Below are 13,850 nucleotides of genomic sequence, written 5' to 3' on the forward strand. Positions count from 1 at the left end.
TGGCCGAGGTGAGCCGCGAGGCTGTCAGGCTCAGGAGCCAAACTCTCCTTCCACCCTTGGGGAGGGCCTCTGCCCTGCGCGGGCTTCTGACCAGCAAATAAAAGGCCGAGTTTGCCACTCTGCAGGCCAATGCCAGGCACGTCTATTTACTCGGGATGCTGTCCAAGATGACCACGATACAGCAGGAGCACTGCAGCTCGATGCAGTTGACACTGGTTACCAGCTTGTTTTCTCGGGTATGTTTGTGCATGTATCTGAAGCCTGCAGGATGGACACATTTGAGAGACTGCAAAATAAATAACACTTAATCCACCAGGCATGCCATCGATTCAGAGACTGTGTGGACAGGAGAGTGGGTCGATGGAATAATGGAATATAGCCCTGCGCAAACAAGAGACCACGAACTGTGAAAGCAGCCCCACCTGCCACAGCAGCTACTGACACCATCCAAAAAGGAAAAAGCCAAAAAGCCTTCCGCGGTATGACTAACTACGCAAAGCTATCCAACCAAGGAACGAGCAGCACTGGGGGTAGTAAGTAAGGCAGTCCAAGAACAAAAAGCTTTGTTTTTGGGGGAGACCTCACGCTTTATTACACCAATTCATTTAGCTGAAGAAAAAACAAACACAAACCACACAGAGGGGCACACAAGCTCTCAAAGTCTTGAGGCAAAGCTCCTGCAATTCATTTTAATAGACAAAAGATCCATGAAGAAACTGAAGATGGCTGCAGGATTCAGATTTCCCATATGAAAAGAGATGAAATCTTAAAAGCCTGCCTGACTGTTATATTAGAGCCTCAAATCATGCCTAAGCCATCCAAGATCTTCCTGTGAGGCTGACTGGTTTGGGAATTCAAAGTTGCATCTTTAGGAATTTACCTTTGATCCACTGTGATTCTCCTCTGCAGATAAGAGCTACTTCAAACATACATTTTCCTTCAATTTACTTGATGAATAAAAAAAGGAATGAGGGGGTGGCAGGGGGAGGAAGGCAAGATCGTGTAAGCGCACATGCATGCACGCCACGCAACGGCTTTGGAGGAGGACGCTCTCAAGTGCCAAGGGAAGAGGCGGTAGCGCTGGCTGCTATTTCACAGCTGACAAGAAAGCACCTGCAATGGGTCCACAGTCACGCTGAAGTTTTCTGCAAGGCATGACCCTGCTACAGCGATCTGCCTGTATGTAGGCTGAACACTGCTCAACCATGGTACCTGTCAGAGGAGGAGATGAGCCACACTGCATCACTCAGCACTTTAGCACATTGCCCTGCGCCTCACCCAGGGCATCCAGGATTCACCCCTCAGAGCAGGGGAGATGACTAGAAGAGCTTGCGCCTGGCTGACAACACATGTGGGGCTGGGTGAGGTCCTGCAGCATCTTGCTACACCTGGGAGACAAGCTCTGTGAGTGCAGCCCATCACATGAAGAACTAAAATAAAAAATACATGCATTTTTCTAGCCTCAAGACAATTCTGCCACCCATGCTGTTTCACACCAAGCCCTGGGCATGCCCACACAAGCCCAGCTATTTGGAGGATATCCGAGGAACAGAAGTTAGCCCAGTGGCAGTATCTTAAAATAGCTGAAAGAGTGACGGTACAGCTGGAGAATATATGGAGTTCAAAGGCTGTCACAGCTGCACTAAAACAAAAGGCTTGTTAAGACTTTTTCTGAACAGCAAACAGCAGAGAAGTCAAATGCCTCTTCAGACACTAGAGCAATGGTAGTAATAGGATTATTCTCAAGAACTAGTTTGGACCTCATTCAAGTGTTGTCACCACCGTAGAGTCAATGTCTGCAACTTCATAGGCAATGCCAAGCACTGCCCCAGCAGAAGAAGGGGTGTCATTTACCCACAGCTCCTCCCAGAAGGCACCAACCCTTCCTGCTGCATGAGCTGGTGATTATGGGAAATAGTATCAAACTGGTGGCAGGAGAAGGAGGCTGTAATCACTACAGGTGTCTCAAGGAGAGACCCATAAAGGCTGCTGGCATGTTACATGGCCTCTCAGTGCTGTCTGCTGCCCACATGCAGGCCACAACCGCAGGGACCCAGCACCGGCATCCAGCGATGCATCCCGTTTGGCATTGCTGCTCTCCCGGCCCATGCACAAGCTCTACCACCCGCAGCTCACCCTCCCCACGCAGCCGTCAGATACCTCATCCACTGCTGCACAAAACGGCAGCGCCCCTGATGCTTTTATTTAGCCTTTAACTCTGATGCTTTTATTTAGCCTTTAACTGTCTGGCACTACAAACTCACTATACATTTGAGCTTACTCATGGGTTTCTTCTTTGGCTGGTTTTCCTTTCTCCCCCCCCCCCCCCGCTTTCTTATTTCAACACCAAAGGGAAGAATCCTACTGAAACAAAACGCTACACAGCTTCCATACACACAGAAAAAAAAAAAAAGGAGATAGCTTGAAATCAAGCAGGGAACAAGAACAGTCTGGCAGTAACTGTTTCTTATAAGGGAACAGCAGCCAGCCTGATATTAGGGATGTTTCTGTACTTTGCATAAGAAAATTAGTGAGCAAGATCACTGTGTTTTTGTTTTATAGATCCCCTGTCAGTCAAAGGAAAAAAAACAAAAGGGTGAAGGGAAAAATGTGTTTACTGTATAAAAGACTCATCATTAGAAATGAACATATAAAATTTAATAGCTTGGTTTAAAATACATTTTCAATTAAAAAACAGCAGGCAAAACCAAAAAAAAATCAGTTTCATAAAACATACATGACATTGCTGCTACTGTTATAAGACCCGTGTCCCAGAATATCCTATAGTGGAAAACAATCGTCAAATTTAGTTCACATACTTCATTGAACAGTAAGAAGAAATAACATTTATGTCAATTCTACCTCTATGGAGACTCTAAATCTACTTCCCTGACCCTAGACTGAGTTTCTGTAATAAAACTCCCATTTTCAATAAAAATGTGTAAATATATATACGTATTTCTGTGTATCACGTTTAAAAAATTCCCTTGCCATAGTAACATTATTCCCTGTAATTCATGAATGGAAGCCCAAATGGCAGGTTCATATCAGCTTGGTATACATCCAATTGCTGCTCTGCAGACCATGGATTCCTACATGGGATTGCATCTGCCTGCACAGTCTCTCCAGTGCTGTGCTACAGGCTCACTTCTCTTCTTAGGTTTCAAACCTACAGGCTCCTTCCATGCGCTCGCAGTCCTCTCTGTAACCACACAGCATTTGCTCAATGCCAGCCCAGGGAGTTCATCACACAGCGAATAGAAGAACACATGGTGCCCAGAACATCAGCAAGCCTCGGAGCCAGCAATGAACGGAGGAGAGGGAAGGAGGGGGAATGAACTGGTGTATGAACTAGCTCAGGATTGGTCCGAACACAAATCCCAGAATACTATATTTCACAGAAAAATCATTTTTAAAAAACAGGGAGGGATTTCAAGTGGACATCTAGTCTCAGCACCAAGGCAGAATCAACTATAGCTGTGACAGTCCAGAGATAAGTTCATCCAGCCTGACACTAAGGACCTCCACTGTCAAATTCCACAGCCTCTCTAGATAACCTGTTCTTGTTGCTAGGAAAACAAAACAAAACAAAAAGAAACCTTTTCAATATATAACCTGAATTTCTGCAATTAAAGCCCACTACTTCTATTTGCAATGGACTTGGAGAACACTTTCACACATTTGAAGGCTTTGCTCTCCTCAACCTTCCCTTCTGAAGATGACCCCTCACCACACAATTCAGCCAATCCTTCCTCATGGGCCATGTTCTCTAGAGTATCAAGCAGTCTGGTGGCTCTCCTGGGATATCAGATAGGCCTGTACTCTGCTTGAAGGGCAGGGCTCAAAACTGGGTACAATACTCCAGCTGAGGAATGCCAAGCAGAGCGAAAGGCTGGTCTCATATTTCTTGCAGGCTATATTCCTGTTTATACAACTCAGCATGGCATGTGCCTCCCCCGCCCAAACAGCATCACACAGATGACTGACGTTTGGTTACAATCCATTAACCTCCAGATCCTTTCCTACAGAACTGCAACCAAGGCAGTTGGTTTTCAGCCTGTATTTGTGCTGACTGCTCCTTCCTGGAAGCAGAATTCCACACTTGCCCTTTTTGAATTGCATCCTACTTATCTGGACCATTTCTCCAGCCTATCCAGATCAACATTCACATCCTAGGCAATGTGCATGCAGCTCTTCCCAGCTCTACATTGTTTGAAAATTTTATAAACCTCTTTCACTACCCAGATCACTAATGAAAACATGAGTGATACCAGACCCAGCACTCATCCTTATCTGTGCACGTGATGGTCACATTCCACCCTGTGATCCAGGTTTTGCCTTAGAGATGAGTTGCCATTTACTTCTTTCTCTCTCCCTTGCTACTAATCAGAGGGTGCCTCTCCTTCATAAGCACAAACATATGATGAGTATACTGTACAATCTACTGCACAGTGGCAGTTTTTGAGGTTTTCAGCAATGCCTGCTGCCAACTGGAACTATGCTCAGGACTTCTGCTCCCAGCTGCCCTTTTTTGGTCTCTCCCCCTCAGCTTGATGCCTTGTGATATACACCAGGAACAGTGCACTTGTCTGCTTGCAGCCCCCATTTCCCTGCTACCGCTTGGCCTGCTGCACTGGGATGCAGCCTTCCTTTCTCAAAGTCTTGCCTGTGCATGTCAAGTTGTTGACATCCTAGGACCTTGCACATGGGAACAAACCCATGGGTTCACCTAGCTTGAGCTGCTGTGGCTGGCTGCATTCAGTGCCAGACTCCAGGGAAGGTATGCGGGAGCCTGAAATATGCTGCTACACAATAATTCACCCTCCAGGAAGTTTTCTTTATGACCCCCAGAGTCTGAACCCAAGTCAGACTAAGTTTTCAAGTAACCTTGAGTACTGCGATTTCAAGGAAACTGGACATGCTCTTCTTGGGACCAACCTCTCAGACACCCAGACCACCTCTAAGAGTAGCAGTAACACAACCATTTCAGAGCTCAAACTGGCAGTTCATCGCAGAAGCCAGAACTGCCACCACCTTGCTGTACAGAAGGGTTTAGAAGAAAATCCGTACCTTTCCTTCCACGTAGGAAAAGGCATGCTGAACAAGTAGGTCTCTGTGCGTTCTATGAACATACAAGCATGTGCTCACCTTTGGTGCACGTTAAGGGTTTGTCCGTTTTTAAATAACTACATTAAATATTGTTTTTCTCTGTATATGGCATCCTTTTAGATGGGCTTCATTGTATATATTCACGGTATATACATGAACACCGTATTTTATATATATTATATATCACTTGTATGTACACATTTACAAACCTTCAAAAATATATTGCACTTATATACAATATAGCTTCATCTGATGAGTTCACACAGTTACTAAGGTGAGTTCTTCATAAGCAAGGCAGTTTTACATTTCCCCCCCCCCAATTTAACCAAGTGATTTCAACAATCTGCCCTGTTCAAGAGTAAACATTATAAAGTCTTTCTCCAGCCTGCATGCAATTCCTACTAGTATCAATTAGTAGTTTTGCAGCTGTATCTAGCAGAAAATAGTCCAATACAATATTATTAGCTGACGACAGGCTCAAACACGGATACTGAACAGATAAATAAGATATCACCACTCTAAAAGGCCACCATCCAGGGGTTTTCCCCTCCTGTATTTACTAGTGTTTTATACATGCTCTATTTAATTCCTGATCTTTGCTCGCTCATTTCAAGTGCAAATAATGGTCATGAGCATTACAGTGTTCCTTGGAAAGAACAGAAACAAAAGTATTAAGCAAAAACACTGCTCTGATCCCCAGAAGAAGTCAACATCTGCCTTTCTTCTGGAAAAGGCGATTAGTGTTTTACTCAACATACTAAATTATGGTAAAATGTTCACTTGAGACCTTCGTTTAAAATCCAGAGGATCAATGATCTTAAATCTCAGTGAGAGTGAGCTTGTAAGATCCTCCAGCTTCTTCAATCTGCAACTGGAACGTATCTTCATTAGAATAGTGCTTCACAATGTTATCATCCATGTTGACCAGAATTCTAGAATATGAAATAAACCGGGAAAATATTAAAATTCCAAACGCAAAAGTTCACAGATCAAATCCCAGAGAACAGCAACTGTCCAGAGGTAACTCAGGATCCCTGCTCACCCATCTCTCTGACCCATCAGTTCCTAGCAGATCTAGATGATCTTATCTAAAGTAGCTATCAAGGCTTGCAGCTACTTTTATAATCTGAATCTAGCTCCTGGACCAGGAAGGAGACTGAGCTCAGAACTGGCAGAAATCCTTCTGAAGCTGGAGGCACTCAGACAACCCTTGGAGCTCTGAAGTAGTTTGTTATAAATAATCAGCACAAAACCCTACAGAGTTTGCAGTGAAGCTGCTGATGCCTGGTCACTGCTTTTGCCAGAACAGTCGACACTCGTGTGTTTGTGTGCATGTGCAACATTCACATGGGTTTGCACCCCGCACCATCCCAAGATAAGCTCTCCTTAGTGGTGGTTTAGTTACCACCAGTTCAAAGCCTTTGCAGCTATTTGGCCATTCTGGCTTGCTAATTCTTCTCTGAATGCACAGCTCTGCAAACGGTACTCAAAAGCTGATCAAAGGACTTATTCCTCTGGCCAGAGGAGCTTCAGGGAAAGGGCTAAAAACCTGAAGTGAGTTCAGAGAACCACCATGAAAATTAGTATGAGATTAAAAGAAAAAACAAGAACAGACATGTTCAGGAACTCGATCCATTTTTGTTACTACAGAAAAGGAAACCAGTGGAGGATGGCCTCTGTGGGGAACAGGTATTTCCTAAGTAGAGTTCTCTTCAATTTATCAGACAAAAAGATAACCAGATTAATAACTGTAGCCAAATGCAGACATAGTTAGTACAGTTAACCACTGGAAAAATTTAACAGGGGTTTTTAAACAGGGTCGAGGTAGGTGCCTGTAAACAAAGCTAACTCTTCCCCTCTCACAAGATCAACTCTGGTTCAAATAGCAATTAACTCAGAGAAGTCCTATGACCTGTATTTATACAGGAAGTCAGACTACTTATTTCTTTAGGACCCTTCCTGTCTTCTGCTCTATGAGTTACACTGGAACAGGATTAGCATATTTGCATATGTGTACACACACGCAATGGCATTTGCTCATGTGGAGCGTGCGGAGAGATCACAAAGCAGATTTGTCTAGAGGCTTGAAAGAGGGAGTTACACTCTCAGACAGTTGTTGTATAGGTACATACTCACCCTTTTTTACATTTTTTGAAGATTTTTCCTATTTTATCAAAAGGAACATCATACTTTTCAGATATCTAAAACAAAAGAAAGCATTTGTGAAACATGGAGACTGCTTGCACCGTCTTTCACTTTGTAAAGGAACAGTCAAAGGTCTGCAAATCAAAACAACTGCTCCACCCTAAGGGCAATACTAAACCCTGAACTACAACATGAGCAGAGATGATAACCCATCCTCTGTGGGGAGTTTACCAACTTCAAGGCCAAAAAAAGTGTTCTAAACCTGGCTACTCACTTTTCATATTGCAAAATGGTCCTAAAAGAAAAGAAAGCAAAAAATCCTACACTGGTTCTCATTTTCTGTTGGCTCCTCCACGCTCTCAGCTCACTGAAAACCATTTTTAAATTCAGTGTCAAAGGGATCAGGTGCAAGTCAGTCATTACACTGGCCACTGTAGGAAAAAAAAACCCAAAAAAACAGCAAAGGAAAAAACTCTGCTGGTAAACAGAAGAAGATCAGAAAGGCCTGCCTTGCCCAGCAGAGTCACCTCGGTGTGAAACCACAGCCACTACCCGTGGCCCTTGATTGTACAAACCTCCATAATGTTATAAGGTCAGTGTCCTAGGTCTGATTTGCTTTGGCAAACTGCTCTGTCACACTGGCAGCAAGCACCAAACCAACAGGCTGGTTCAGGATACAAAGGTGCAGGGGGTTTCTCCGAACTACATTTGTGAGCTCTTGATTGCCTGCTTTAAGAAGTCCAGGTAAAACAATAAGCTGCAGCTTCTCTTAAGGACCACAGGGAAAGGGAGGACTTCATGGCCTTCATTCCCTCCGCCCGGTAGCCCCCACTGCAAGCCTTCCCATATTGACAAAGCCTTGTGTCCCAGCACACTGACAGAAACAGCTCACAGCTGCTGGAACTGCTCTCAGCAATTACACATGAATAAATTCCTCTTCTGCCTCTTATTCCTCACCCAGGTTTTTAGGAGACAGCGAACTAAAAGCTTTATAATCCAAACTCCCACACCTACAGAGCCATCTCTGGGTCCTAAAGCTACCAACAATACCCAGCTGTACGGCCCTAAAGCCTCGGTCCTCCAAGCCAACAAGGCATTAGTCACAGAAAGAGACAGCCAGAAACATCACTTTTGAACTTGTGCCAAACATTACACCATTCCTCAGAGTTAAGCTCTGTATTTCCTTTGCAGTCTTGTAGCAGCAGGGGTAGTGGAAGGATATTTTCGAAGTCAAGTAGCAGAGAATACTTTCACGCATGTGTGCGCAGATACATAAAACCCTTCAAGTACACTGAGAAACTGGGACTTAGGAGCAGCTCTTCATAGAAGAGCTCTGCAAGTTAAGGGAGAGGGGTGGGTACCCAAACAAGGCCTGGAAAGACCAAAATAAACCCAAGTCACTGAAGCCATTCTGGAAATCATTCCATCTTCTAATAAAAATCTTATCTCTGACATGAGGGACATTCAAAGTAGGAGTCTGCCAACTGTTTTTGACATAAATAGGAAAAAAATCTAAGCTGCTTCTGTAATTTGGCCAAAACAAAACTTGCATGACAAGCGAGCCTAGAAGTCTATCTTTCCAGTATGGAAAGACATTCATTTTGGAGTAATTCAGATATCCAGTACTTAAGCTTGATCCAAGCCTGGATCTCCAGGAAGCCTGAGAAACACCTTCCTATAGCTCCTATGACTGCTTGGTGTATAACGACTGAATAACCAGGAATTACATAGTCATTGTTCCCAAACCAGAGTCAAAGAATATAAAACAACTTTATTACTTACAGCTTCCATTAAACCTTTCAGAGATGGTGTCTTCAACATAAGTGCATCAAAGACTTCCTCTGACTCTTTTCGGACATATAGCAACACTGAAAAACAGATCAGAGAGAGGAATTTACTGCATAATGGCTCCTCAAAGATCTGTATACAATAGTGGCTAAGTACAGAGTAATATCCATGAAAGATGTCACAGGGAAAATATGCATAGTTAAGCTAGCTCAAAACGTACGTTTTACACATAGAAATACTACATGTTCATGCACTGAACATCTTTATTTGCAAAACACTTTTGCATTTTTCTCTATTTTTTATTTTCTCTATTATTTCATAAAAGGCTGTATCTGAAACACAGAAAGGAAGAAAGCAAAACACAGTTCTTTGAGCCTCTGGGGTCCTCCATATGTTACAGGTCATCTGCCGTAAGACTTTGCACAATAAAACAATCTGACAGATGCTATCACAGCAAGCAAAGCCAACCTGGCCACCTTCTCATTTCTAATCCTTTATTGGTACGCTCCCCCACTCCTCTTATGCTGTCTCATCTCTCTTCTTCCCCTTGCCGTGTTTCAGTAATACTCATACCACCCCGCCCCAGTTGACACACAACGCAGATTTAGTTTCCTGCTAGGAAGGAAACAAAAGAATAAGAAACCCAATCAGGTAAGCATCCCTAGCATTCTCAAGGTAGGCAGAGAGTCACTGTATGTAACCATCCGCCTTACTAACAACTGCATTAAGACTAAGGAATAAGCCAGAAGAGCAAGGAATTTTGAACAGCTTTGCTGTCCTTAATCCATTTTCTAATGACTAGGTATTGCAACCTGGATTGTTTATGAGGGCTGATCAGCCACAGCTTTGACACACCTGTGACATGAAACAATTATTGGGGTATCTAAGTTGAACAAGGTGAACTCAGGACAGTACAGCAGCAAGATGCATCTCAGCTACTAGAGAAGGATTTAAGAGAGAGGACAGCACAAAGCCTCTCAGTTACAGCACAGGTATGATGATACAGCAGCCAAAAGAGGGATAATCCTATAGGTCTCATTTTATGGCTTGCTGCAGCAAGAGAAACCAAAAGGTCTCATTTCCTTCTACAAAAGCACACAAAAAACTCACCAATCCACAGCCCCTCTATCCTTCCTTATTGGTTTCTCTAGATGCAGCCCATTAAGACTGGGCTTGCTAGTTTTAATTTTAGTCACAGGCACAAGTTTAATTCTTGGTTTGGCATGGTCCTTCTGCGTGACTGTCGCCAGGCAGGTAATCCTCTATATAATCTCCAAAGGGACCTCATCTCCTTCCGTGTAACCATGGCAACATCCAGTTTCATATCAAATTGCAGATGTTGACAACACATTTGAAATAAACAAACAAACCATTCAGTTTGGCTCTCAACTGGGAACAGCTCCTTTTCCAGCACCATGATAGATCAATAGTTTTATACCTAGAACCAATTCTGGCATTAATCACTCTGAGTCTACAGACTGCTTCCAAAGTACTTTGTACTGGATTAGGTGATTAATTCCTTCCCCCAATCTGCCAAGGAGACGGTGTAAAGAAAGAGACACAGAACGGGTAAGCAGTTTACCAAAGTTTAGAGGCAATCAGTGTCCGAGCTGGAAGAGAAACCCAAGAATTCTCACAAGGCAAAAGATTTGTAGAATTTAACCACATCCCAATGTACATGATCACTATTATTACTTGAAGCCAGAACAAATATCAGGCTACATTATACTCCAAAATAAATGTAAGTGACCCTTTTAAATCTCACATCCGTATCTCCATCATGATGGACAAAACATTCCAACAATTCAGTCTTTGAAAGAAAAAAAATACCTCTTTTTGGTTCTTCTATTCTGGCCATCTTATTTGGAGTAGCAATAAAATCCTCTTCACCAATGTAAGCCCCTCTCTTCAGGTTGGAGCTGTCATTAATAGGGCAAAAAGTTAGCAGCAGTATAGTTACGCGGACTTAGTCCTCTGCCTGGAAGCAAGACTTCAGCAGTCTGAAGTAGCACAGCTCTTACCTTTCACCCTCCAGTTCTTCTGAAGCAACAGGAAGGACCTTTCAAAACAAAGGGGAAATTTTCTTGAAATAGGCAGGAAAATGAATGCTGATGACCTAGGCAGAACCTCACATGGTATTCAGTCCTCTAAAAACATTATAGAGGGCTCTAAATTCTACAGAACAAAGTCACATAAGGTGACCGGGGTAGTGCAGTCCTGTCAGCAATACTCTTCCATCCCTCTAGGCCCTACCTGTTAATGGCAGCTTAGCAACAGCTTTGTTTGCATTAAAGATTCACTGGCATAGAACAGCAGAGGTCTAACAGCATCATGCTGTTGTTAAGGGAGAGGGAACCGCTGAACCCATGGCAGGAGCTGCAAGGGACAGCTGGATGGCTCACCCACCTGACTAAACCATAAGCTCATTAATACTGAAGATGGTGGGGAAAAAGAAGCTGTGAGGTAGAGAGCCAGCCGGGACTATAATGCTAGAAGTTAAGATGTTTCTATCCAAACAATATCACCATCTTCATTTTAACAAGCAGATGATACTTTTACTTAGGATTGTGAAAATTTTATCCAGAGTTGGAATTCATTTCCTCTTACTGTCTTTCAGCCCTATATCAAATGCTGCTGGCTCAACCTTCCAAAAGCCAGTAAGCAGCATCGTTACCTCTTTCCAAGAACAGAATCTAAAGGGATCCAAAATGCCAAAGATAGAAAGCCAATTAGCTCCTGTATGTTCCTATACAGACTGGTACAGTGTCCTCTGACGGAGTCAGTAGTAAAGCCTCCATAGGCTCTACTATGGAACATACTGTGGATTTCCTCCACTATGAAACATGTGGAAAAGTTTGCCTTGAGGATACAAAGTTTATTCTCAATCCCCATTAGGGAATTAGGCAATGCCCTTAAAAAAAGTAAGATTTATATTATATTAGATCATGCCAGAACTCTAGACACAGGAAAGTTCAAGATTTTGAAATTTGTTTGCACTCTGATTTTTTTTTCCCCCCCTTTCAGTTTCCTGTCAGCTGGGACTTTCCAGGAACGCTGAGGCAGGGCGCTCTGGCAGCCGGTCACACAACTGACGCACTTGCCAGTTCCATAGTATGGCTTTTCACTGCAGCAGCAGGTTGGAGAGCCCGAGGTCTACAGCAGTTCACCAGAAACCTAACGGATTTTACAAGAGAAAACCAGCCTGCAGCTAATTTGACAAACTGAACTGGACTGGAGATGCTTTGGAAAATCATTTCAGGTTGAGGGAAATGGGATTTTATGGAAAAACAGTTTCTTCAGAAAATGTCCCCCAGCTAACACCAGCCAGTGCCTCTAGGATAAACGTCTGTTGCTCATTTGAGACTTAGCTTGTAACTGTTTAGAGCATCACTGCAGGCAGTCTGGCATTTCATATTTATACATGCACACAGCATCCTAAACTTCTCTCCCTAGCCCTCCTCATCCCCACACCCACAGGTTTACATACATGGGCACCACGCTGAAGATTTGCAAAGTGAACATCAGGAATGAAAAGCACTGGCTGAGTGTCTAGATCCATGAAGGGCTTGAAGACGGTGATGTCCGTACGCTTGTGTGAGGGAAGCACTGGCACTTTGACATCGGAAACTGGCGGGGGGAGACCAAAGATTGGAATACAGAATAGCAAAAACATTGACAGAGCTGGGGCTTTCCTATATAATTTAAAAAGTGCACGACACTGTTGAACAAGGATGCACCATGGTCCAGGCCAGAGAAAGAAGCCACTGTGGTAGAGGAGGAGTTTGAACCTGGGTCTTCCACCAGGTGAGGGCCTGGACCCTGAGGAAACAGCTTGTGTTGGAAATAAGCGGGAGTTTGCTCCCTCTCTCTAACTGGGCTGCTTGACTTATTTAAATATTAAATTCAGCTGGAGAATTTTCTGACCACTCACTCCAATACAGAATCCCAGGTCTTCCATGTACCAAATGAATTTTCCAGACAGAGGGTAAAAACAAATTCCCACCCCCCTTCTCCCCATCCACTCTCTCAAAAGGTCTCCAAATTTCAGAAACAAGGAATGCAGAAAGGCAACAAATAAGGAGAAAAACAGCATTCCGCCTAGTTCCAGTTGGGAGTCTCCCAAATGGATAGTATCACAAAAGCATCGTCACATTAAAGAAATGGTAACAAATACCACATTTCTTGTAAGATGCAGCACTTAGAGTTACATTTCAATTCCACCTTTTCAGGTTTTAGGTTTTCATTCATCTCATCATTCATCCAAGTCACCCTGAGCTGCTAGACCCCAGTTCATCCCCATGAGGATAAGCGCCAGCTCCCACAGAGCACCACGGCTCCCACAGTGTGCTGACTGAAGTGACAGGATGCACAAAGCTGATGGACTTCACCACAAATCCCCATCTGAGAGGGATGGAGGGAGGCAGGAGTGGCCAGATTACAGCTCCTACAGACCACTGTCACACTCCAAACATGCTCATGTCAAACTGACCCCAATTAAAGACTTTCATTCATTTCCACCAAGTGGAAACATTTAGATTTTGGGTTAAACCAACTGCAAACAAAGCACTTCACTTCTAACATCCCCAGTGCACCAACTTTTCCTTGCAAAATTCTGATTTCACGAAGACCGATCAATCCCCCTAAAAATAATTTTGACCCTCCCCACACACACATACACACACAAAAAAGCACACCAACTATTTTCACTACTCATCCATGTGCGCACAGTATTTTTGTTCCTGGAAGTGGGTTTAACAGCTTACAGCTTAAAACAATAAAAAATTCGCCATGCAAGAGATAAGCAGCAA

The 13,850-nt window shown here is 43.6% G+C and overlaps 1 protein-coding gene across 2 annotated transcripts in view; it reads right to left on the minus strand.

The window, feature by feature from the left end:
- Window positions 1-2,597: 2,597 nt before the first annotated feature.
- Window positions 2,598-13,850, minus strand: part of GRHL1 (grainyhead like transcription factor 1) — a 45,237-nt gene continuing 33,984 nt past the window's right edge. For both annotated transcript variants that reach the window (XM_064508470.1, XM_026097212.2), the window contains exons 11-16: window positions 12,530-12,669; window positions 11,064-11,101; window positions 10,873-10,961; window positions 9,037-9,122; window positions 7,246-7,310; window positions 2,598-6,041 (exon numbers count right to left, since the gene is read on the minus strand). In XM_064508470.1, coding sequence (XP_064364540.1) covers window positions 5,927-6,041; window positions 7,246-7,310; window positions 9,037-9,122; window positions 10,873-10,961; window positions 11,064-11,101; window positions 12,530-12,669 — 533 coding nt within the window. In that variant the 3' untranslated portion in view covers window positions 2,598-5,926. The remainder of the gene's footprint in view (window positions 6,042-7,245; window positions 7,311-9,036; window positions 9,123-10,872; window positions 10,962-11,063; window positions 11,102-12,529; window positions 12,670-13,850) is intronic.

The sequence above is a fragment of the Dromaius novaehollandiae genome, chromosome 3, assembly GCF_036370855.1.
Source record: "Dromaius novaehollandiae isolate bDroNov1 chromosome 3, bDroNov1.hap1, whole genome shotgun sequence".
NCBI lineage: Eukaryota > Metazoa > Chordata > Aves > Casuariiformes > Dromaiidae > Dromaius > Dromaius novaehollandiae.